Source organism: Palaemon carinicauda, unplaced genomic scaffold (genome assembly GCF_036898095.1).
Source record: "Palaemon carinicauda isolate YSFRI2023 unplaced genomic scaffold, ASM3689809v2 scaffold2, whole genome shotgun sequence".
Classification (NCBI taxonomy): Eukaryota; Metazoa; Arthropoda; class Malacostraca; order Decapoda; family Palaemonidae; genus Palaemon; species Palaemon carinicauda.
This window is the reverse complement of record NW_027169589.1, coordinates 450,400-478,242: the sequence shown is the minus strand read 5'-3', so window position 1 is coordinate 478,242 and position 27,843 is coordinate 450,400. Positions and strand designations below refer to the sequence as shown.

The following is a 27,843-nucleotide window of genomic DNA, read 5'->3' as shown; positions in this document are numbered from 1 at the left end:
AATGTGGGAGGGTGGGCTGTGGCACCCTAGCAGTACCAGCTGAACTTAGTTGAGTCCCTTGTTAGGCTGGAGGAACGTAGAGAGTAGAGGTCCCCTTTTTGTTTTTGTTTCATTTGTTGATATCGGCTACCCCCCCAAAATTGGGGGAAATGCCTTGGTATATGTATGTATGTATTATTAAAATAGACCATATTTGTTTGGTGTCTTGTGACTTCATATTTCTGGCGGAAGCACGCTGGCACAAACCGAATGATTTCCTTTTGGCGTGTTACCAAGTAATCTTATCATAGTATTCCCATCATCGAAACACAGAGTAACGATATAAAGTGTTTCAGTGGTCCGTATCACTAGTTTTGGGATTAGTACAACTTACTGTAGCACACACAAAAAAGGTGATGACGTCATATTTCTGGCAGAAGGCGAGTGGCAAATCAGGCGATTTCCTTTTGATGCGTTACTTATATTCCCATAATCGAAACCTTGAGTAACGATACAGAGAATTTCTAATGTCCAAAGAAATATGAATATCACAGAATACCCGAAGGAAGGAAGGAAGGAAGGAAGGAAGGGAGGGAGAGAGGGAGGGAGGGAGAGAGAGAGAGAGTGTATTGTATGTGCTCGTGATCGTAATAAATAAATAAATATATATATATATATATATATATATATATATATATATATATATATATATATATATATATATATATATATTGCTGGCTAAGCTACAACACTAGTTGGAAAAGTAGGATGCTATACGCCAAGGGGGCCCAACAGGGAAAATAGCTCAGTGAAGAATGGATACAAGGAAAAATAAAGTATTTTAAAAATAGTAACATTAAAATAAATATTTCCTATATAAACTATAAAAACTTTAACAAAACAAGAAGAAGAGAAATTAAATAGAGGTAGAATAGTGTGCCCGAGCATACCTTCAAGCAAGAGAACCCTAACCAAAGACAGTGGAAGAACACGGTAGAGGCTATGACACTACCCAAGAATAGAGAACAATGGTTTGATTTTGGAGTGTCCTCCTAGAAGAGGTGCTTGCCACAGTCTCTTCTACCCTTGCCAAGAGTTAAGTAGTCACTGAACAGTTACAGTACAGTAGTTGACCCCTTGGGTGAAGAAGAATAGTTTGGCAATCTCAGTGTTGAAAGGCGTATGAGGACAGGAAAATCAATATAGAATAGGCCAGACTATTCAGTGTATGTGTAGGCATAGGGAAAGTGAACCGTAATCACTGACTGAAAAAAAGGGTGCTGAAATGTATGATTTTTAGCAAAACTCAGCACAAAAATGCCAAGAAAGCCTTTATTAAATGTACTATGATGATTAAAAACTAACTCGGACACTGTACCATTGAAATAATTCATGATTTCCCATTGCTCTATTATATACCTAACTGATTAAATGGAAATAAATTAGTAGCAAAGAGGTTTGTACTTAGCGCAGGAACCATGTCATTTTTAGAAATAAAATAAAAATAAGTAAATTAGGGTAATACTATATATAATGAAAACCTTGCAATCACATATTGTGAGAGCAACAAATTTTCATCCATAAAAACAAGTACTGTATCATTGTTTTCTCCATCTCTTTACCCAAAATTCTAATTTATTTAATTAAAATAGCAAGAGACTGAATCCCAATAGTGTTGTTACTGAACAAAAAAACAGCTGTTTTGTTGGAATAACCATTTTGAATAACAGCTGTTTTTCTTGCATTTCAACCTTCATACAACAGTAAATACCTACTGTAGCTGTTACACATGACATTAACCCTTTTACCCCCAGGCTATTTGGAACTTTCCAACCCTTAACCCCCAGGATTTATTTGTTTTTTCAAGCACATTTTGCAGTATATATTTTTTTAAATTTCTCTAAAAGCCTTAATTTTCGTCAGAGAGAGGTCAGGTTGGTCTCATTCTCTTGGAAAATGCCTGAAGTTTCTCAAAAAATTATCAAAAATATGCAAATAAAAAAATGTAAATACTGTAGCAGTTTTTTGCAAGAACGTACCGGTACGTCCATGGGGCTAAAGGGATTAGTTTTGTGAAACGTACCAGTACGTACTTCGAGGGTAAAAGGGTTAAGCAGAATATGACCATTACAATAATTTACAGGTTTTGAAATAAAGCACCGTAAAGATAGACTATAAAATTATCATACGTCAGCAATAGGAATGACACACCTGTAAACTTAGATATACCATTAAAACCAATATTAAATAGAATGAGAGAAAAGCGTTTTTACTAAATACTACATACTTTCACACGGTAAAGTAAAAATATTTCAAGTACAGTATATAAATAGATTGGGAGAAAAGCATTTTTACTAAATACTACATACTTTGACACGGTAAAGTAAAAATATTTCAAGTATAGTAATAATTCTTTTACAAAAACAATGTAAGAGACATATTAGCTGTTTTTATTTCACTATCAATCTATTGGGTTAAGTGCAACATCAGCGTTCATAAAATCATGTTTATTTTAAAGAGAGCTGTACATTTTTGGTTACAGTAAATGTGTGTATAATTTGGTAAAGTGTCGTAGTGGCCGTGCTGTAAATACCGTACTTTAACAAGTGTTCAGATTTAAATGTTTTCATTATGTAACTATAGTAAAAGTAAGTTCTGGCTACAAGTGTTGAAGAGTGAATAACAGGTTTAAAAGCGTTAGGAGTGTAAATAAAAGCTTGTTTATGAAGAAAATAAACTATAAAAAATATAAAATAAAATATAATGCAGGTTCTGTATGTACTTTACTGGATTTTAAGCATTACTGGGTCGGAATACCCGCGGTAGATGAAGGGATACTGTATAGGGTAAAAGAAAATCTCATTTTTATATTACTAGTTAACCCTTTTACCCCCAGGCTATTTGGAACTTTCCAACCTTTAACCCCCAAGGGTTATTTTTTTTTTTAAGCACATTTTGCAGTATATTTTTTAAATTGCTCTAACAGCCTTAATTTTTGTCATAGAGAGGTCAGGTTGGTCTCCTGGAAAATGCCCGAAGTTTCTAAAAAAAATTATCAAAAATATGGAAAAAAAAATTGTAAATAGCAGTTTTCTGCAAGGATGTACCAGTACGTCCATGGGGGTAAAGGGATGCGTTTTGTGAAACGTACCAGTACGTCCTTTGGGGGTAAAAGGGTTAAATGTTTTCTGTCACCTAAAGTGTATACCTGTATACAGGTATAATTTATCCAAATAAGGGCAATGATTCAACCAACCTTCAATATATCGTCTCCCCATATGCTGATTGTGTTTCTTCTCGGCTAAAGCAACGTCATCCTCGGTTGCCACTTCAATGTAAGCCTCTCCACTAGGACGACCTTCCCGCGATAACGTCAGGTGCACTCCATCCCTTCCATTTTTTATAGTAACTCCATCTGAAAAATACCAAAATTCTATTAATCCTATACACGGAATTATATAGTACAGTAGTTTAACCATAGCAAAGAGCTAAGTTTTTGCAAAATAATAATAGGTAAGATGGTGCTTGACAGTAAGAACTTTAGTAAATTAAAATACCCCCCTATTATTACAACCTTTGTGGCTTCCTATAGTGTGGTCAAGGATGAATATGACTTAAGCAAACCACAAAACAGCTTTTATACATATCTTACTTTCATATATATAAATAAATACTGTACAGTGATACCTCTGGATACGAAAGTTTCTGCTTACGAAAAATTCAGGGTATGAAAAGCAATACAAAGAATTTTTATGCCCCAGTATACGAAAAAAATTTCAGGATACGAAAAGCTTACGAGATCCCAACTCGTCGCCGAGAGTACAGTACCTTTTTTTTCAGGGTATCAACCCTTAATTTAAGTGAACAGGTAACAATACACCTTCACTGATCCAAATGCTTTACATACAGTACTGTAACTTTTATACAGTAGTAAAGAAAATGGACCATTTTCTTAGGGCTTGGAGGGGATAACTAGGCTATAACTACATTATTAAATAATCTCATGGTGGTTTCTGGAATGGATTAGGCCGGTTTTAACGGTTGGGTTAATTATTGAATGATAGAAATGGCTGCATTGCATGTTTATTACTACAGTTTAGCGTGTTTATGAAAGAAAAGGTGTCTTTTCATAAGGCTTGGAACGGATTAGGCTATTTACATGTAAAATGCGACTCTGATACGAAAAAATCAGCATACGAAACCGTATCCTGAACGGATTACTTTTGTATGCCGAGGCATCACTGTATATTATTACTTGGGGGCACCAATTGGTATAGACACTAAGGCAAACTGAAAAAAGTAAGAGGTAGAAGGCAATGCAGCTGCTGGGTTCCAGGGAATCCCACAAATACCAACGATAAATGAAGTCAGTACAGTGATGCCCCCTGATACGAAAGTTTTTTAATACAAACAATTCATAAGAAATTAGGTACGAAAGTTTATTCACCTCAATACCAAAAAAATTTTCATGATACGAAACGAGATTCTCTTAAAATTTCCGCGCTCCCATGCTGTAATCTCACCACCATCGTCCTCCTTCCCCATTGGATGGTAGTTACCGCCGTAAGATCCTGCTCTCCCATTTTATATCAATTAAGTACATTTTCAAGTTAAAAAACACAATGAACAGTACTTTATTGTATGTATGTACGTACACAAAATGCTACTACGCATACCAGAACATTAGCGATATATTTCTTTTTTTCACTTCAGTGAATAACAGGTAGTAGCATATTTTATTTTTACCTTTTATTGTCCTGTTATCTATTTACAATTAATTTTACGTCAATATTTTAAAATCAAAACAACCTAATGAACTGAGATGTATTGTATGTACAAACGCATATCAAACACACTAGCGATATATTTTTCTTTCATTTCAGTGAATAAATAACTGATCATAACATTTTCTTCTATTAAAGGCATGATTATTTATTTACAATTAATTCTATATTAATAAGTAAATTTTAAAATTGAAAAAAACAATGAACAGTACTGTATTGTATTTTATGTATGTATGTACACACAATACTACAAGGCATATCAATATATTTTTGGTTACGGTTCATTTTCCCTTTGCTTACACACACACCTAATAGTCTGGCCTATTCTTTACATAATCTCTTCTGTCCTCATACACCTGACAACACTGAGATTATTACTATTATTATTATTATTACTAGCCAAGCTACAACCCTAGTTGGAAAAGCAAGATGCTATAAGCTCAAGGGCTCCTAGCCAAGTTACAACCCTAGTTGGAAAAAGCAAGATGCTATAAGCCCAAGGGCTCCAACAGGGAAAAACAGCCCAGTGAGGAAAGGAAATAAGGAAATAAATAACTGATGAAAATAAATTAACAATATATCATGCTGAAAATAGTAACAGCGTCAAAACATATATGTCCTGTATAAACTATTAACGTCAAAAACAGATATGTCTTATATAAACTATAAAAAGACTCATGTCAGCCTGGTCAACATAAAAACATTTGCTCCAACTTTGAACTTTTGAAGTTCTGCTGATTCAACTACCCGATTAGGAAGATCATTCCACAACTTGGTCACAGCTGGAATAAAACTTCTAGAATACTGTGTAGTATTGAGCCTCATGATGGAGAAGGCCTGGCTATTAGAATTAACTGCCTGCCTAGTATTAAGAACAGGATAGAATTGTCCAAGGAGATCTGAATATAAACGATGGTCAGTTATGAAAAATCTTATGCAACATGCATAATGAACTAATTGAACGACGGTGCCAAAGATTAATATCTAGATCGGGAATAAGAAATTTAATAGACCGTAAGTTTCTGTCCAACAAATTCTTCTTCACCCAAGGGTTAACTACTGCATTTAAAATTGTTCAGAAACCACTTTCCTCTTGATAAGAGAAGACTCTCTTCAGCTATGGTAAGCAGCTCTTCTAGGACAACACTCCAAAATCAAACCACTGTTCTCTTGTCTTGGGTAGTGCCATAGCCTTGGTACCATGGTCTTCCACTGTCTTGGGTTAGAGTTCTCTTGCTTGAGGGTACACTCTCAGACACTATTCTATCTTAATTCTCTTCCTCTTGTTTTGTTAAAGTTTTCATAGTTTATATAGGAGATATTTATCTTAACGTTGTTACTCTTCTTAAAATATTTTATTTTTCTGGTTTCCTTTCCTCACTGGGCTATTTTCCCTGTTGGATTCCCTGGGCTTATAGCATTCTGCTTTTTTCAACTAGGGTTGTAGCTAAGCAAATAATAATAATAATAATGGCATCGGTCTGGCAAACGTTGCGCTGGGGGGGGGGGGGGGGGCTGTTGATCGCCTGCCATTAACTTAGTGGATCGGTATAATGGCGAACGGCAAGTAGCAAGAAGTGTGTTGTTTGCCTTCCGATCTAGGGAACAATGGGCAGAGGTTGATTAGTGTCTGAGTGACGAACTGCTGGTGAACGACAAGCTGCCGATGATCGGCGATCTGTGAGCCAAAAATGGTACCTTCGTCTGTTTTGACGATCAGCCCTCAATCGAGGCCTGGCAATTGGCGAGCTGGAGATCAGCAAGCTGATGATTGGCTGGTCAGAGATCTGCGAGACTGAGGTCGATGATCGAAGAAAGACGAGCTAGCAATCGGCAAGCTAGTGATCAGCAAGTGGATGACTGGTTATCGACTAGCAATCGGAGATCGTTAACAATTGGCGAGACTGGAGGTCAATGACCAGAGAAGATGAGCTAGCAATCGGCAACTGAGATTGGTGCGCTAATGATAGGCAGTTCGCTATGTCCAGATCGTGTTTGCTGACAGTGGTACTGTCAAAAAAAAAAAAAAAAAAAAAAAAAAAAAAAAAAAAAAAAAAAACTCTGTACGATGCGGTGGGTCTGCATTTGAAGATGGAATCTTCAGGATCTTGAGCCCTTCAGCAAAGCCTCTTCCTTCTTTCCCGGCGGCAGCGCTGTAATGTGTTTCCGGGGAGGGGCATGGGGCAATGGCGACCTGTCAAAAAGTTTTCCCTTTCTTTCCTTTTGCCTCTCATGCGAGTGCGCAGAGTACTGGAGCATTGGCGAGCAGGAAAGTGCTGGTGCGCAGTTGGGCGCCGCCGTGCAGGTGAGTGCCGGTATGCGAGAGATACGCTGGGGCGCAGACGAGCGCAGATTGACTCGTTGGTGCTAACGCCAAAAACCCACTGGAAAGCTCCTTCTATGGGATGGGGATAATTGCTGCCTTGACTCCTGGTCCAAAAAGAAGACAGGTCATACCAACGTTTCAGAACTTAACTATGTAAACACAAGGATTGATATAGTGGACGACCACTTTACCAACCATGCCTGTGGGAACTATAAAGTTTTAAAATGGAAATTCCAAACTGGTCTGGTATGATGCATATAATTCACCAGGAGTACAAACACCATGGTCAGTCCTTAATTATGCATCTGCCCATGATTAACTTGTACTAAGGTGATAAGAGCTGCCTTTTGTCCACACTGGAATTTACTCATAAACAAGCAGTAACACATGCTATGACACCAATTAACAACATTTTACTAGCCCGTACTGGAAAGCAAGTGAGATCATTGTTAATGGTACCTCAGAATAGCAATTTGAAGGAAATAGTTCTCTAGTTAGGTTGCTTTCACGCACACTATTGAACTTGTTGGGTGCAATTGGATCCATCATGAATGGTACAGGCCTAAAAGACATTCTACAGGAGGTATATGTTGAAAACCCAGTAGATTATATGAGGAAAATCTGGACAAAGAGTTTTCCGTGTTCATCTGCTTATAAACAAGTTATTGAACCACTATTGTTTCAGATCTAGTTAGCGACATACCAGAGGTCGCATCTTTGGTTGTTAAGTGTGAGGATACATACTCATCATTGTTGTCAGGCCAACCATCCTTGGAGTGTTATGAGAGCTTAGCGGTTAAAATCTATCTGGATTTGGGAAAAAGGTAGTCAGAACTTAGTAACAGGTCTAAGACAAGCCAACTGGGAGTTGCAAGAGTACTGATCATGGCGGATCGTACTGGGTCTTGGTTATTACATTTAGTGCTGTTTAGAAGTCTCTCCAAATACTTGCATCAGCTGGCCACTACAGTTCTCTCAAGTCTGCCCATTTCAATGCCCAAGAGATGGAGCAACTAGAGCTCACTCATCCAGATGTGTTTCAGAAACTTTCCAATGGTCTTCGGGTGATCCATAATGGGCAGACCTTAGTTCTGATATTGCTATTGAACAAACTTTAATGAGGTCACCAAAAAGAGGTATGACAGAAGAGCCGAGGTCATTGTGGACAATGTCAGCTCCAATCAGTACTTATATACTTCTCGGCGCTGAATTCAAAGTGGTTTCTCAAATTTTCAGTGAGCTGGCAAAGTGGTGAGGCTTCCACTGGTAACCAGGCTACCAACACAGCATTGTAAATTTTGACAGCCTCATTTCCAGATGGGCTGATGATATACTAATAAAGGACTGAAGCTTGTACCCATATAAGAACAAAAATGAATATTAAATGTGCACAAATTATTACAAAAGAAATATCACCGAATAAGTGACATGTCTATGAACAACAGTGAAACACTTACCAAAAAATTTTAAAATGTCTTCTACCGTCGCTGACCAAGGCAACCCCCTTACTCTGATGACTGTATCATCGCTGTGGTTATCTCCTTCACCTTCACCCATTGTAACACTCGTGTGGAGCCCTGAAAAAAATAGAATATTGCTTATGAAAATATCTACCTTCACAGAACACGCAACAATGTACACTAAAATTTCCTTATATACTTTTAATTGTTTCAACCACCCCAGCAGCTGTGGAATCCTGTGGATAATAGGCATTATAAAATCCAATGGACGTCTTTCCACTCAACTGCTGAGCATAAAAATTACAAGCGATGTAAAGTAATATCAGAACTACATCGTCAATTGGGTCTAAGATGTGATACGAAGCAGGTTTTTATGCAAGTACAATTTCAGCCCTTGTTAGGCTGGAAGGAACGTAGAGGTCCCCTTTTTTTTTTGTTTCATTTGTCGATGCCGGCTACCCCCAAAATTGGGGGAAGTGCCTTGGTATATGTATGTATGTATGTATGTACAATTTCAGCCACTAAGTGACTAGAACATACACATACTGATAATGAAAAGTACCTCTAACCTGCTATTTTACAATTTTACAAGTTTCTATGTGAACTACAGCACAGATCTAAAGCATCTTGCAACAGAGAAACAGATGTAAGGTTTGGTAGAATGACATCATGGATTTTATTTCAATATATAATACTTAATGATGCGCAACATACAATAAGAACCGACACAAAGGAGGTTAATACTGTCTTGTATATTACTGTAATAACATGACACTGTCCTGTATAACAACAACAACAGTGAAAGTGAAAAAAAAATACACACAAATTTGTTCATGTGTAAACAATGGACAATAAAATCATTAATACTTAATTGAGATAAAGTCAAGTATGTTATTTCAGGTTGAAAGGTAAGGAAGTTACCATATAAAAATTTTCTTATAATATTTCTTTTTTAAAGAAAGGCATTTAAGGGTATGCTCACCTCTATGAAATAATATTCCATATGAAAATTAATCAACACGAAGTCGAACCAAAATATAACTTTACAGCAGTCAGTGTTGATTAAGTTAAGAGACTCGATGGCAACATTAAACATTTCTATGAGAAAACAGTTCTAACAACATTTCATTACAAATCTTAACTTTCCTAATAACAATATTATTATAAAAGGAGATTTACCAGCTCAATGAGTCACGTGGACACTTAAAGAGGTGGCTAGAATGACAAATTTATAGGTAATTTGTATTTTTCCTGACAAGACAAACCTTTAGCTATTTATTAGGGGTTATTACTTTTAGCGAAGCTGAAAGGATGAGTCATTAAAATTACACCGAGGGTTAACAACCCTTTCCACCAGTGATTCAACTCACTTTGCTTGGGGGTAAGACTTCAAGGGGGATAAGGCTGGCAGGTATGTTTGTATAAATAGCTAAGGTTTGTAGCATAAGGAATAATACAAATTATTTCCAATTTTGTAATGTTCCGTAACTGGAATACAAACCTATGCTATTTATTTAGGGATGACTCACCCATTAGGTGTGTGGATGTCCCTGCCAAACTAGCTTTTGGCTTTACCCAGGGGCTCCTCATTTTGAATAGGTTTGCACTAACAATAAGAAGTGCCTACACCTCGCTAAACCTCACTACGCAAGCTGTGTCTTAAGATGTTTAGAAACGTGACTGTCCAGGTAAAAGTCATTCAGAGTCTTTGTAAGAAAAACTGTTATAACCAGGACTTTCCCAATTCCACCTTGCCAGGGTATGCAACAGTATTAGCTTAATCTTAGGAACACAAGGAAGCATGTTTTACCTGCAGTCGTTTGAGGTCAGTTTATGCAGAGAACCCAAGAGGGGAGGATGAAGAAGAATAAGAGCCAGTCAAATCTTTTCATTCACGCATACTAAAGCCGGGTAACAGTGCCCTCAACCTTCTGCTACTTGCCCAATAAGGAGCTCGAGGTATTATACCAGATGTTGTGCAGCCACAGCAGGGCCAACAGAGAACGTATCTAGCCTCCTGTGGGTCACGTCTTGCAGGTAGGGGGATGTGAACGTGTTCTGACATTTCCACACCCCAGCCTGTAGAACCTGCGTCACAGAGAAGTTTCTCTTGAATGCCAGAGACGTAGCTACAACCCTGACATTGTAGGCTCTCGGCGACGTGAAAGAGGGTGGTCTGGAATCAGGGCATGGTCTATGACCTTGCAAATATAGGCAGAGATGGTGTTCTTAGTGACCCTCCTCTTGTTCCCCCCAGTGCTGACAAAAAGCTCAAACACACGGGGACGGGCTGCGGCTGTTCTCTTGAGGTACAGCCTCAAACTCCTCACTGAGGAGATGATCAGGGTCATCAGTTACAGAGCAGAGAATCGAAATCCGGAAGGAGTCAAATCGGGGATCCGTTACTCCCGGATTCTGAGTCTTGGCTACAAACTCCGAGACGAAGCCGAACATTACCTCTCCCCATCCCCTTGAATGGGTTGTCAAAGCTGGTAGGAAGACCATCTTCCAAGTGAGATGGTGATCTGTTGCCTAGCGTAATGGTTCACAGGGAGGTCTCTTTAGAGACCTGAGAACTCAAACCATGTTCCATGGGGAGGTCTCATTTCAGACTGAGGACAGGTAAGTTCGTGACTCCGTATGAGTAAGGAAAGTTCTATTGTTGAGAAAATATCCATGACATCGAGTCCAAGGGCGAGGCTTAAGGCTGAGCGATAGCCTTTAACCGCCTAGACTGGAAGGGGTATTTCTTCCCGCAACCCCACGTTTACAAAGTGAAATAAAAGATACTAAGTGGCAACATAAGAACAACGCATGTCCACAGCAAAATTAAAAAAGTATCAACAGTTTTGCTTCATACAGTACAATAACCATAAAACCTAATAAAAGATTTCTGTTTCTTTATTCAGCCAAGAGACTTATCTGAGTCACTAGTTGGAAACTTCTCAGGCACCTTGCTGCAATTACAAAATAAATACTAAAGAAATTGGACCATAGTGCTGGGGCTGGGAATGCCACTCAAACACTAACCTCCAACTAAGTGAAAACCCATTAGTAGCATCGTTTAAAATGAAAGACGGATAGCAAGACAAAATAGATGTGGGAACACAGACGAACAGAAGCTACCACAGTATGTGTAATCACACAACCAACTGTAAGAGGGAAGTCATCGACTACCAGAAAACAAAAATCGTTGCAACTGATCATCGCAAGACCTCATTGCTAACCGACATATTTAACACAATTACAAAAATGATATAGGAGGCTCTTTACAGTTGTATAATTATGTAACAATTTTACACCTTTATAATTGTTTTGTACACTAACTAAATGGAGAGCTACATTTAATAAACTACACCTTCCAATATTAAAAACGCCTTACTAGTTCACGTATTTACATCCAGTTGTTCAAATAACATTCGTTTCATTTCTCGCAAGGGAAAAAAAATGTCAATGTAAAGTTATTTACATTCAAGCCTTTAATACATTCTTGTATGAAGATACTTCAATTTTATGTCATTACAAAATCCTGCATGTGATCCACAAATGTGACGGATGGCTTTTAGAATTGTCAAAGAACTGAATACTGTACTCACCACATCCGACACTTTTTTTTTTAAACTGAACTTGGTGCTGTCTTCTTGAATGTTGAAGTATAACTAAAATTACAAAGACCTTAGAAACCTGGCAAGAAGGAGATTGTCACAACAAAAACAATAGGAGAGAAAAAAGAAAAGGAAAAAAAAGACGGCGCACATATTAACTATTTGACCCAATCCATTAGCCTTTGTCTAATAATGTGAACCAATCAAATAGTATCTCATTGAAAAACTACCAGAATTAAAAGAGCACTGCTTATAGTCAAGTTAGGTTTATACAGTGCAACACTAGAGCTATAATGAATATAGCTTTAAGAAAAGCTAATATTATTTAAAACAAAGGAAGTTCACTGCAAATTTGAATGACTCTACTCAAGACTTTACAATCAATTTCAATATGTAAGATTTGCATTACAAATGATTTAAGGAAAAATAAATTTACTTATAATTGTTTACATACCTTTTCACTTTAGAAATGTTGCAAATTGTTCCCAGAAGCAAAACTCCCTTTTGAAAAATCTTTCCCTTTCATTATTCCTTGTGGAACTAAATTGTATCGTATGTCAAGAAATTGCAACAGAGAAATATTCCATTTTATATTGATATTCTTATTAAAATGGTTCTAGATGTTACTTGAAAGAACAGTGAACTTCCTCCCCACTGATTGTTATTCAAAGCAAAAGAACGAACTACTGTACCTCGGCATAGTCTTACTAAGGAAGTCAAGCAGCTTGAAGGTAAGAGAGACTTAGATTTTGACATTTGCCAACCGACATGCCGCCTTGACAAGAGTACTTTAGAGGTTTGCAATCCAAAGGCCCTTCCAACAGCCCGTAAGGCATATCGCCCCACCCAAGACATAAGGTACCTATGGATGAAGAAGATTTCCAACTAATAAACCTGACCTCTTTGTACTCTGGACAGTCAACAATCTAATCCATTCCTAACGTAATACATACATTGATTCAGTATAAAGTACAGTGAACCCTCGTTTATCGCGGTAGATAGGTTCCAGACCCGGCCGCGATAGGTGAAAATCCGCGTATTGACACCATATTTACCTATTTATTTAACATGTATATTCAGACTTTTAAAACCTTCCCTTGTACGTAGTACTGTTAACAAACTACCCTTTAATGTACAGAACACTTAATGCATGTACTACAGTACCCTAAACTAAAACAGGCACAAATATTAAAGGCGATTTTATATCATGCGTTTCCTAAACACGCCAAAAAGTACGATAAAAAATGGCAACCAATGTTTTGTTTACGTTTCTCTGATCATAATGAAGAAACAAATGCATTTACTGTACACATCTGTGTATAGGTTAGTTTTTGCATCGATTATATTGATTATTCAGTACAGTATGTTGATTTTGTTATTACCAATATGAATATATATATGGGTTATGAAAAAAATCCGCGAAGTGGTGAATCTGCGATGGTCGAACCGCGAAGTAGCGAGGGTTCACTGTATACATTTTTTATACCGCAGACAAACTAATGTAGGGAAATTAATACGACCATTTAAGATATGTATGCATACTAAGCATGATCACAATGACAAACTCGGACCAAAAAATGGGAGAAAAAATTCATGCGGTTGAAAATTTGCAGATTCACACTTCAACCCCCCCCCCCCCTTACAGCTTCATACAGTATCGCTCAAACTAGGACTAGAATGACAGTACTAGTTTCATCCCTAAGAATACTGTAAAAAACAGATCAGTTAACCCCTTTATGCACAAAGGACGTACCGCTACGTTTCACAAAACTCATCCCTTTACCCACTTGCAAAAAAAATGCTATTTACATTTTTTTTGCATATTTTTTATATTTTTCTGAGAAACTTCAGGCATTTTCCAAAAGAATGAGACCAACCTGACCTCTCTATGATGAAAATTAACCCTTTTACCCCCAAACGGACGTACTGGTACGTTTCACAAAACTCATCCCTTTACCCCCATGGACGTACTGTACCGGTGTAGCAGGAAATTTTTCCCCCCTGACTGAAATTCCCCCCGGGAAAAATAGCCTAGGATCGATTTCCCCCCCGGGAAAAGCAGCCCGGGCTGTTATTCCCCCGGGGGGAATTTCAGCCCTAGGATATTTTTCCCCCCCTATGCCATTTCTCCCCCCCTATGCCATTTCTCCCCCCACCCTCCCTTACAGAGAAACTATTTTCATGAATTAAATAATCAACGGTAAGTTTGACAAAATATTAGGAAATATATATATATATATATATATATATATATATATATATATATATATATATATATATTGTGAAAACCTTACTCTTCTTTCGTACTGTCCAGCGCGAAATAAAAAATACACTTGATGCTAAGAAGCACTATGGATGAGAAAGGAGATGATACCAATTCAGTTGTGTTACCAGAGATTATGGGGGAACCGAGTGGGAAACCGGGGTTTTTAGGTTGGGGAAATGTCATAAACAGCAATAATAATGGTCAGAAATGCTAAATAAGAACAAGATAACCAGTTGGTAAAACATATGGATCATGTAAGTGGCTGAACATAGGCCAATCATGATCATTTAACACATTTGAGATTTGTAAAAGGGTACAGAACCTAACAAACCCACCTAACCTAACCTAGTAGTTCCCAGGTCACAACCCCTAGCCGGGGGCAAGCCCCCGGACCCCCTTCCCAGGTCACAGCCCCTAGCCGGGGGCAAGCCCCCGGACCCCCTTCCCAGGTCACAGCCCCTAGCCGGGGGCAAGCCCCCGGACCCCCTTCCAAGGTCACAAAACTTCCCAGGTCACAACCTCTTGGACTATCCCAATATCAGCCTTCATCAATAAATTCTTTAAACAAACAGGCATTTTTTTTTCGTTGCATTTGGAGATTTAAAGTTACGTCTGCACAAATTTCTTGAATTGAGGATATATATACTAAAGAATTTGATTGTTCCCTTACATCCTTCGAAATCAGCAAGCTTGTTTTCTAAGCAATATTGCATGGAGTTTGATACGGATTCACCAAGAAACTGAGCAGCACGCTTAAAATTCATTGTTCTTTTTCATACAAGCAATATGTTGTGACCTCAATTTAATGCTTAAATGTAACCTTTCATTGTCTTGCAATTTGTGCAGCTTTTCTATGAAATCCCATTGAATTCCATGGCAAACAAAAAAAAAAATAAATAATGGTTACTTCCACCAAGCAGAGGGGGAATCTTGGCCCAGAGGGGGGAATATTATCCTGGGACAAAGTTCCCCCGGGGGGATATATATCCTGGGCCATATTTCCCCCGGGGGGAATTTCGGACGGGGGGAAAACCAGACCGTTACACCGGTACGTCCTTTCATATTTGTAATATTTTTTTTTTTGAGAAAATTCAGGCATTTTCCAAAAGAATGAGACCAACCTGACCTCTCTATGCCAAAAATTAAGGGTGTTGGAGCAATTTAAAAAATATATAGTGCAAAAAGTGCTTGAAAAAAAAAATAACCCCCTGGGTATAAGTTCCAAATAGCCTGGGGGTAAAAGGGTTAAAACTATTAACGTACCTAAATTTGCTCACAAAATCCAAAGTAAATATATTCATCCAGCAACTCCAAATTCTGTACAATAGCACTTATTTAAAAGTTCAATCCCTCCTGGGAGCGAGCTCGCAACCTAAAATACTTCCATCCTTAAACAACTTCTCCCATTAGAAATATAACAAATTCACTCGATGCATTCCACGTCCATAAATACAAATATACTAATTTTTTTAAAGTTTTCATAATGGTTATTATCAAACAATTTAAAACCCTCCACAAATTAATCATACAAGTGAAAATTTGAAGTAATTGTCACTTTATCTTTGAGAGGAGCCATGGTTGGCGTGAGTGAGTTGAAAAGGAGGAGACTACTGCTTGGAAGGAGAATGTCTCTCAAGCAATTATAGTAAAACATCTGGAGTTCCTCCTCTCTCTTGAACGACCAACGCTAACACCACTAGACGATTCACTAATTTACGGTCATTGAACATTTAGTCGGTCATCATCTTTAACTTATTTCAATTTTGACAAGGAACCAATGTAAAGAAAACTGGGTGCTACTATAACGTGATTCCTACCCTCATTTCCTGTAGGTTTCAAATCTACTATAGGGCGATTCATACCAAGCAAACAACCAAGTAATGTAATATTTCCCTTCCAAGGTGTTATTACAAGAGTAACACATCAATTAGGCATTACCAAACCAACTAAACAAGCAAGCAGTGTAAACGAAACAACTATTTTACCTAACCTAAGCTAAAGTGCGCTTTTTGAATTTTTCAGCATGATTTATATAGAATAGAATAGATTAAAATAGCTTCAAGAAGTAGGTTTTATCCATCATCCTCTGGTAGGAATCACACTATAGTAGAATCCTGATGGTAGGAATCACACTATAGTAACACCGAAAACTGCTTGTCTTTTCCTCGAAACATTATGAAAATGAGGTAAAAATCGAGTGAACACAGCATGAAAACTGCGAGGATGGCGTATGGGCATCGCAAAGCTGACTTCGTCTTGGTCTTGTTACTACTTCACAACAAAAATAAATTTTTCAAAGCAATTTGTATTTTTCCTAAACAAACAAACCTAAGACCTTTAGTAAGAATATCACAATCGGTAAAGATGAACCGCCGATAAACTTTAATAAGGTAAACATTGTTCCTTCCTAGATGGTGGGAAAGTTTTTGGCTGGGGTGCAATTTACAGGTCTTGTGTCTGATGGTTCGGGAAAAATAAAAATTACAAAAACTGCCTTTGAACAATACCTTCTTGCAACACCCAGTTTCAAGTCAGATCGTGGCAAAAGGACAGAAGCTTCGTCTCAATCCTGTAGCAACAGTCTCTTTAAAGACAGGACCAACCAATCGTCAAGGTATCGTAACAAATACAATTCATATGGGTCCAAGAGAAAATGAAGTGCATACTTGAATGAAGACCTGCAGAGCGGTTAACAGTCTGAACCAGAGGGCTCTGAACTAATGCACCACTCAGTTGAGTAAGCTGAGGTACAGAGCACTTCCTGCTCAACTGATAGGTTCAGGTTCAGGTTCTGGGGTGAGGCATAGCCTTTACAACGGCGCCTCTAACGCTTATCTTCTTGTACTGTTTTGCCTTTTCTTCCACATTATGTTTAATACTTCTTTTTTCTTTTCTATATTTGTTTCACTAAATAAAAATAATCCTACTATTTTCTTTGGGTCTTCGTCGTATGGTTGTTGTAGCTCAATTACCTCATTCCTTTCTTTTCTATATTCCTGGCAAAATAACAAAAAATGTATCAAATCTTCCTCCTCATTTTCACAAAAATTACAGTTTACATTCCCTGATATACGAGTATTTAAAGAGAAGCATCCTTCAAATCTATCAATCGTAAGTAGGATGTCTCCTCATCTGACAATAGCAAAAACTCTGCTGACCGTCTCCATATTGAACGCAGTTACTAGAAAAAACTCGTTCAAAAGACAGGTTGATCACTGGTCTCTATCCTCCTGTCACCTTCTCCAGAAGAAACAGCCGACCGTAAAAGCCAGGAGATCCACCTCGCACGATTCCAGCTTGTCTTTGCACAGCATCACTAAAACCCTCTCCTTTAGGGATAGAACCCTAAGTGATTGTAAAGGGCAAGATTGAAACCTTATCAGAAGAAAAGTGGAGGGGGAGAAACATCACGCCGCGATGGGAGCAGAAGAGGGAAGTGCCGTTCTCCACATCCCTGTCTTCCTTTCCTCCCCTAAGCTCCTTTCCTGGCCTGGCTGGAGGATTCTCGACACCCTTTCTCAAAATGGTTTGTATTTGGTAAGCTCGACAGTTTCTTTGTTGCCGGTGTCAGGGCAGAAGACGGAGAGCCAGATGTTAAGGATCTAGAGGAACGTTCACCCCTAACAGTCTCTGCCTAGTGGACGAGGGAGTCGCAAATCACTTTCCTCTATTCCTCGACCATTGCTGCAATCTCTTGCTGTGGAAACAAGCAGGTCGCATCCAGCACTGACGAGGCTCTTGTACACCGTGAAATGCTCAAAAAGTCCTGCAATGCTTGCTCACGCAAACAGTTCTCCATGAAAGATAAGAGGACCACAATTTTGCTGCTTCATCCGATGCCTTAGATGACCGCGGAGGTAGCAGCAATAGGGGATTCAGCATTACGAAGCTTCATCTGTGTTGGATAACGGGGGAGGGTGGGCTGTGGCACCCTAGCAGTACCAGCTGAACCCAGTTGAGTCCCTTGTTAGGCTGGGAGGAAAGTAGAGAGTAGAGGTCCCCGTTTTTGTTTCATTTGTTGATGTCGGCTACCCTCCCAAAATGGGGGAAGTGCCTTGGTATATGTATGTATGATTGCAAACCAGCCTAAGTGGTATCAACTGTAGATTAGGGCCCAGGCATCATCACTGAATTTATAAAATCTCTTTTCGTAAAGCGGAAGTATCATTGTAGCAGACAGCCAAGTCCGAAGGAAGAAATTGACTGAAGTGACAAACCTTTGAGTGCCAGTGGAGGAACATCAAGGAATGGTCTACTAGGCCTGGAATGAGTCTCAGTATTTTGCCAGTTTTCTATTCCTGGATTTCTATAGGGACAATCATAACAAATTTTATTAGGAAACTGTAAAATGGTATGAATCACATGGCAACCACACGCCGAGAAGATTCTGCCAGAGTGTAACAGGCGATAAGGTTCTATCGTTTTCATAGCTGGAGCCTTTGTAAGGTGACGGCCAGATCCCGTAGAAAACGGGAATATTCTGAACTGTGGCCGTCGTTCTAAAAACGATTATGGCGGGAGAAACTAACTTAAAAAACTCACCTAACCTGTGCTAAAAGCCGTATCCTTACCCAGGGGGCCTTCGCTCCCCCGGACCCCCCCCCCTTCCACAACAGTTTCCTTACCTACGAGTACGACGGGAGAAGCTAACTTAAAAAACCCACCTAACCTATGCTAAAAGCCGTGTCCTTACCCAGGGGGGCTTCGCCCCCTGGACCCCTTTACACAACATATTTAAGATCCGTAGACCATTTCCAAACGTTTTTATTCTATACAAGATAACAGTCGGAGCGATAATAAGCAAATTAGGACGCTTGGCCGTAGCGCTACAAACTACCCTCATAGCTAATTGTTCAAGTTTTCGCATTTTATTTATAAAATTACCAAAGTGATGAATTATATCATCTAAATTCGTCATGCCAATTTATTATCCCAAGGATCTAAAATGCACAGCAAACCATGTTCTGCTTGCCAGAATAATGAGATATTGTTTAATTGCAGGCAAGGAGAGCTATAGAGGAACAAGACCAATAAATAATTGAAGTATCATTATTATAACTTGCTAAGATACAACCCTAGTTAGAAAAGCAAGATGCTATAAGCCCAAGGGCCGCAACAGGGAAAATACCCCAGTGAGGAAAGGGAATAAGGAAACATAAGCAAAGAGAAGTAATTAACAATTAAAATAAATATTTTAAGATTAACATTAAAATAAATCTTTCATATTTCAATACAATAACTTTAAAAGTTCTTTTTTATTTGATGTCAGGATGCCAGAAAACTAACGAACCAACCAACTCTCTCACACACTGTATTGAATGACATCTTTGTATCGTTGCTAAGTCTATATTGAGACTTCAAAATCAAGCTACTGTGCGCCTAGACATTACAATAAACTGCCAACTGAAATGAAGGACCTAAGAAGAAACTAAAGATATTACTTTTCACAAGATCATATGATTTGGAAGATGCTGCAATCAAAGAATTGTACAAGTTATAATGAAAATGTTTCGTTAGATGATTAATATGGACCCGCCCGAGAAGTAGTTCACTCGACTTCAGTGGAGGGTTGGATTTAAACCTAAACCAAGTAAACAGAGCTACAAACTATAGAAAATTGTGCATCGGCAACATGAACGAAACTCCGGTTAACGTTATGCGATTCAACTCGCAGTACAAATAAATAAAATATGAGAGAAGCATTTCACATACAACTGTTCTGTCTTGGTTCTTTTCCTCGATTTTATTAAATTTTTAAAGTCTACATAGGTTATTTACTTTAATGTTGCTCTCCTTAAAAATTTATTTTTCCTCACTGGGCTATTTTCCCTGTTAGGGCCACTGGGTTTATAGCATCCTGCTTTTCCAACTAAAGTTGTGCTTAGCAAGTAATATTAAGAATATTAGAATTAATATGCTAATTGAAAGATGATAGATCAAGTAATAATTGTTTCTTTAACTAAGTATGAATTATCCTTGGGTACAATGCCTTAATAATAAGGGAGTTATTTGATCCAAAAATTGAGGTTGACGACGGACTAGGCAGGGTTGAATGCTAATTTGAATGTAAACAATGCATAAGATTATAATTAGCTTTTTAATTATAATCACGATACTAAAACATGAATATTACATGCATTATTATTGGATACACTTAAGTGAAACAACAGGGAGAGAGAAGGATGAAACAATAGGGTTAGAGTTCTCTTGCTTGAGGGTACACTCGGGCACACTGTTCTATCTAGTTTCTCTTCCTCTTGTTTTGTTAAAGTTTTAATAGTTTATATAGGAAATATTTATTGCAATGTTTTTGCTGTTCTTAGAATATTTTATTTTTCCTTGTTTCCTTTCCTCACTGGGCTATTTTCCCTGTTGGAGCCCCTGGGCTTATAGCATCCTGCTTTCCAACTAGGGTCGTAGCTTAGCATTTAATGATAATAATAATAAAAAAGGGAAGTATTACTCCGCCTAATCTCCGTTAATCCAAGAAAATGAGCGAAATCAATAAATTTGGGAACTGCAAAAAGGAATGAAAAATAGGAATGAGGGATAAGATGAAAATGACAGATGAATGCTAGAAAAGAGAAGATGAATGAAATCGCAAAAAATAATGTGACATGGAATTACAGAGATTTCGGAAACCAAAATTTTTGCTGGCAGTGTCACGCGATTTTTTGCTCCCGTAGTTCCTAGAATTCTCCGAAAATTACGTTTTGGTAAATTCAGCAGCGGGACATTGAAATAACCAGTGGGTATTGAAGCATCATCAAGCATGGGTCGGAGATGTCCATTCTTAGCCCCAAGATGCGAAGATAGCAAAAGCTTTTGAGCGATCTGATACTTAATCATTTTGCAAATAACTCACAGGGTGTGTGTATGATAGCGGACCTCTGTATGTATTACTATAGCTAAGTTAGAATACGGCAGTGTAAGGGGGGTCGCGAGGGGGCGTCAGCGCCATTAGTCTAGTAAGGACACGGCTTTGTAGGTTAGGTTAGTTGATATCTATTCTAATCCAAATGGGAGGAACTGGCCGCAGATATACAAAGGCTCCGAGTTAGAATAAAGAATGCTCAAGAGGTACCAATGGAAATACGAATCCTTCCGCCCAGGGACTTAATTGATCTTGGGGTGTATGTACGACAGCGGCCACCACATTGTATGATTACGGTTAACTTTAAATACAGCAGTGTAAGGTAAGGACACGGCTTGTATGTTAGGTTAGGGGGCGGGGACTTAGTCGGTGTTTTAATCCAATTGGGAGGAACTAGACGTCGACTAACCAAACCTTTCTCCCTAACCTAACCTACAAGCCATGTCCTTACCTACTAAACTAATGCCCTTCGACCCCCTTACACTGCCGTACTTTAAGTTAGCCATAATACATACAGGTGGCCCCTTTCATACATACACCCCGTTTTTGATAACTGGCAAACAAAACAAAAAATCATTAAATATAAACTAAGACTGGTATATGTATTGACCATAACAGTATTTAAAAACTACGGTTTCCGCCACAGATCATTAATAAATGCATTAAAAAAAACCCTTAAATCACTTATTTAAGAAATCTGGAAATGACTTAGCTACAACTCTAGTCGAGATAGAAGGAAGCCATAAGCACAGTGGCTCAAACAGTGAAAATAGCCCCAGTAAGGATTACATCGAGTCATACTTTATTCCATAAGACAGAACACGACAAATATATGTATTGCAGATGATTAGGACCGTGTCACCATTAAAATGGCCCCTAAATTTAAAATAGGAATCGTGGAAAATCCCACCCCGGTAAAGATACCAGGGGGATAGGTGGCGGTTGAAACATTCAACATTCTTCTGTTCGACTTAAATAAGCATTAGATAGAATGACAATTAGGATAATAACATTAAGGATATAGAAATTGGGCGAATGACCCCACATGTTTTGATTACGAGGGCGTAGGGGGTCACAGAGTGCTCTTTTTCCCTCCCCACCACGCGGCCTAGAGCAAAGAGACGCGCTTTATACGCTATGGCGTCACCGCCGGCTAGTTTCCTTCCAAATTACTCCACTATTAGAGACATAAAGAGAATAATCACACCAAAACATACCACCTACCACAATGACATTCAAATAAGAGATAAAATATCTATATAATAGTGTAAATTAACGTTAGAATATGTAATTTTCCTTACCTAAAACACGTTAATTTCTACACCTCAACAAGCACCCGCCTCTAGACTCTGGCGGCGAATTTGTGTACTAACTTGATCTGCGCATGCGCAGCAGCCTACTATATACAATTGTCATCTAAGGCGGGTTTTTTTAAAATTTAATATATATATATATATATATATATATATATATATATATATATATATATATATATATATATATATATATATATATATATATATATATATATATATATATATATATATATATATATATATATATATATATATATATATATATATATATATATATATATATATATAGGATTGCATTTGTGTCTACTTCTTTTCATGATATTGAAACCATGTCAAGATTAGCGAACCCAACATTTCCATGTCAAGATTAAGGAACCCCATTTTCTACATGTAAAGAATAACGAACCCAATTTTCCACTTGTAAAGAATAGCGAACCCAATTTACCTCACGTCAAGAATAACGTTGTTCATTGTTCTATACTGGCAATTTTGATTATTAGCTATAGTTCTATAGGCTCGCCATTCATGTCTCACTACTTTTTCTATTATTGATAGAATTGTCTCATGGCCCCAAAAACCCAGACTTGGCTCGTAGGGGATCGTCCATGATGGTCTTTAGGTTAATTCTAATAGCCAGGCCTTCTCCATCACGAGGCTCAATACTACGCAGTACTCTAGAAGTTTTATTCCAGCTGTTACCAAGTTGTGGAATGATCTTCCTAATCGGGTGGTTGAATCAGTAGAACTTCAAAAGTTCAAAGTTGGAGCAAATGTTTTTATGTTGACCAGGCGGACATGAGTCTTTCTATAGTTTATTTATGACATATTTGTTTTTGATGTTGTTAATAGTTTATATATGACATGTCTGTTTTGACGTTGTTACTTATTTTAGAATGATTTATTGTTAATTTGTTCCCTTCATTTATTTATTTCCTTATTTCCTTTCCTCACTGGGCTATTTTTCCCTGTTGGAGCCCCTGGGCTTATAGCATCTTGCTTTTCCAACTAGGGTTGTAGCTTTGGATAGTAATAATAATAATAATAATGTGGAAAGCACGATTCATCAACCTGAACTATTATCCCAGGCCCACCAAGTTTTATAGGATTAAGGTCAAAATGTCTCATACACACCTCTCTAAATAAACTGTAAAAATCCACTATGGTCTGCCGAGACATATTTACACTACGAGAAGTTTCCTGTTCCCGCATTTCATTGCACAAACAATATATGACATGAATCCACAGCTGTAATTTTACTGTTTAATGAGTCCTTCCTTATTGATGAGTTTCGTTTATACCGTGAACAGTCTTTTACCTGGCACTTCCAGACATTATTATTATTATTATTATTATTATTATTATTATTATTATTATTATTATTATTATCACTATCCAAGCTACAACCCTATAAGCCCAGGGGCTCCAACAGGGAAAAATAGCCCAGTGAGGAAAGGAAATAAGGAAATAAATAAATGAAGAGAACAAATTAACAATAAATCATTCTGAAATAAGTAACAACGTCAAAACAGACATGTCATATATAAACTATTAACTACATCAAAAACAAATATGTCATAAATAAACTATAAAAAGACTCATGTCCGCCTGGTCAACAAAAAAGCATTTGCTCCAACTTTGAACTTTTGAAGTTCTACTGATTCAACCACCCGATTAGGAAGATCATTCCACAACTTGGTCACAGCTGGAATAAAACTTCTAGAGTACTGCGTAGTATTGAGCCTTGTGATGGAGAACCGTCTACAGAGGCCCAGCACTTTATCCAGTTCGTAAATATACCGCTTGACTCACCTTTTAATTCCAGTCGAATAATTGATTTGTTCTCCATCCAGTCAATCATAGGTAACATTTCCTTCCCAACTAATGGTTTCACATCCTCCGTCAACGTAGACCTAGCCATTTTGAGGGATAATGGATATCTGAATATCTAAATTAGTTTTTCTTTTATGTTATATACATGCAAACCATTTTTGAAGAATTTGGGTAAGTTTAAGTAGGAAAAATTTAACTAGCTGATTAAGGGAATAGAAAAAGGTTTAACAAGTAAATAGAAGCTTCAAGTAGCAATTGAAATGCTTGGACTTGTTTAATTACTCATCTAGCTGTAAGTACAAAGATGTTTAACTAGCAATTTCAGTGAACAAAAGAAAGTTCAAAAATTGAATAGTACCTTTAAGTAGTAACTGAAAAAGCTCGTGTAAAGATCCCATTTTCACATGTCAAGAATAGGGAACCCAATTTACCACATGTCAAGAATAAGGAACCCAATTTACCACATGTCAAGAATAAGGAACCCAATTTTCCACATGTCAAGAATAGCGAACCCGGTGATGGTTGGGTTCGCTAATCTTGACAAGATCCTATATATATATATATATATATATGTATAATAGGTACAGTATATATATGTATATATGTATATATGTACATATGTACATATGTATATATATATATATATATGTATATATATATATATATATATATACATATATATATATATATGTGTGTGTGTATATATATATATATAGATATATATAGATATATATATATATATATATAGATATATATATAGATATATATATATGTATATATATATATATATATATAGCAGAAAGGCGAGAGAAAGCAGATACTTTCGCCTTTCTGCTAAACTTCAAGATTTCTAGAAGCGAAAATGCCATTAATTATATATATATATATATATATATATATATTATGATTTTTGCTGATGATATTGCTTTCTGGACATATGATCGGGAGGAACTAGAAAGAGCATTGATAGCCTTGAACGATTGTTTAACAGAAGCTGGACTGAAGATGAACATTAATAAAACAGAAATATTAACAATCAACAAACAACAACAAGCTCCAACGAACATCATGATAAGAAATACGGTAATTAAGGACACCAACGGGTGTATGTTTACAGATAACGGCTATAAGAACAAAGAAGAAATTACTGAACGAATAAAGAAATATAATAAATGCCGTGGAGCACTCTATCCAATTATGAGAGATGCATACGTACCTATAGAAGTAAAGAAAACCATATTTGAAGGATTACTAACACCAATCATGACATATGGATCAGAGAGCTGGACAATGACCATCAAAGACAGCAGCAGAGTCCAAGCTTCAGAGATGAAAATCCTGAGAACAATAATGCACAAAACAAGAAGAGATAGAATAAGAAATGTAGATTTTAGAAGGATGGTTGGGGTATCTCCTATGTTGAACAAGATTGAGAAGGGACAGCTGAGATGGTTGGGACATTTAATGAGAATGGATGGAAATAGAATTGCAAGGAGGAGATGGGACTGGACGCCTGGTGGGAGGAGATCAAGAGGTAGACCACGTAAACGCTGGAGGGATGGAATTGAAGAGATTCTGACAAAGAACAACATGCCAACAATTGAACAGCTGAGAAGAGAGGGAATTTTTGAAAACAGAATTGAGTGGAGAAGGCAACTGATTCCACTGACAGGCTGAAAGCCTACCTGGGAGTGGAAGTGAAGTGAAGTGAAGTGAAGTGAAATATATATATATATATATATATATACATATATATATATATATATATATATAATGTGTGTGTGTATATATATATATATATATTCCAAAGGGGCTGCCGTGTAAGGGCACAGAGGAAAAGTCCTCACAACCAGGCATAGCCTACCAAAGACTAAGAGAGAAGCCTAATAATGGTTAAGGAGACACAAGAAGGTCTACTAGTCAGCATAAGAAGTAGGGCTAAGGCATTCCAATGGGTAAACATAAGTAAACACAGGGAACATGTTCATATATGTATATATATGTATATGTATTATAGCCACGAAAGGAAAAATGAAAAAGACTTGATTGGAGTTAGTTCTTTCATCCACTCAGGACATTATCAAACTCAGCAATGAGAATACATATACAAAGACATCGTATTTATACTGGAGAAGGGGATCCAACAGCTGTCAGTTTCTTAATAATTCCGGAGAAGTCAGATTTTAGATAAAAGGATAATACTGGATTAACGGAAAACAGACCTAGGCTTAGATTCAAATTTCTACCTTGAGTACAGGAGATTAAAAAGGATTCAACAATATTCCTTTGGAAATAGTCATTTACATGGATTACTTTTTCCGTCTTTGACCAACCAATTCTGTGACTTGACCCTAACCAGTGGGAGGCCAAGGCATTATTAAGAGAACCCCTTTGACTAAATATTTGAATAATTTATAGTTAATAGAACCTGTAGCACTGATAATTGGTCTGATTGGATATCCTGTTTTATGAAAATGCATGTAATTTAAAATCCATAACAATTAAGAAATCAAATTAAATTTAATCAAAACTAATTAAAATTGAATTCAATATAAAAAATACAATGAATCTTGTGTAATATGTTCTACTTCCTGTAATACATCAGATGGCATCCGCTAACCGCAAAAGAGAGAGAGAGAGAGAGAGAGAGAGAGAGAGAGAGAGAGAGAGAATTTAACATCGTATATTCGCCAGATAAGGATTCCTAAAACATTGGTGGCATCCTATCTATCTCAGTGTTACCATCAAGTGTATCCAGAATTCTGTTGTAAATTAACTTAAGGATTTTTCATATATATATGTATATATATATATATATATATATATAGATAAATAGACATGTGTGTATATATATACACACGCATATATATCTATCTATCTATCTATCTATATATATATATATATATAGATTGATAGATGTGTATGTATATATATATATATATATATAGGCCTATATATATATGGATAGATGGATAGATAGATAGATATATGTGTGTATATATATCTATCTATCTATATATATATATATATATATCAGTAGCAGCTGCAGAACAAAGGCCTCATTCATGTCCTTCCACTTACATCTGTTTATGGTCTTTCTCTGACAGTTTATACCCGCAAATTGTTTTTGCTCGTCAATCCGTCGTCTTCTCTTATTTCCTCTGCTTTTGTTTGCAATGTCTAGGCACTGTAATAGAAAGACCATAAACTGACGACATTGGACGGACATGTCTGAGGCTTTTATCCTGCAGTGGACTAGTAAAGGCTTATATTACACACACACACACACATATATATATATATATATATATATAGTGGGAATAATACATGGCTATTAGGAGTAACAGAGTGGGTCCCTGGAGACTTCAAAAGGGGCCGAGGATGGAAGAGAAGACGATGGATT

The 27,843-nt window shown here is 37.2% G+C and overlaps 1 protein-coding gene across 4 annotated transcripts in view; it reads right to left on the bottom strand.

The window, feature by feature from the left end:
* Positions 1–22,678, bottom strand: part of LOC137635932 (heterogeneous nuclear ribonucleoprotein H3-like) — a 47,826-nt gene extending 25,148 nt beyond the window's left edge. For 2 of the 4 annotated variants that reach the window (XM_068368376.1, XM_068368379.1), the window contains exons 1-4: positions 22,340–22,356; positions 12,847–13,016; positions 8,547–8,666; positions 3,236–3,394 (exon numbers count right to left, since the gene is read on the bottom strand). In XM_068368376.1, coding sequence (XP_068224477.1) covers positions 3,236–3,394; positions 8,547–8,666; positions 12,847–13,016; positions 22,340–22,341 — 451 coding nt within the window. In that variant the 5' untranslated portion in view covers positions 22,342–22,356. Of the gene's footprint in view, positions 1–3,235; positions 3,395–8,546; positions 8,667–12,846; positions 13,017–22,339; positions 22,357–22,595 lie in introns of those variants that run through there. The other 2 variants (XM_068368377.1, XM_068368378.1) reach the window with 2 other exon arrangements.
* Between the last annotated feature and the right edge of the window lie 5,165 nt (positions 22,679–27,843).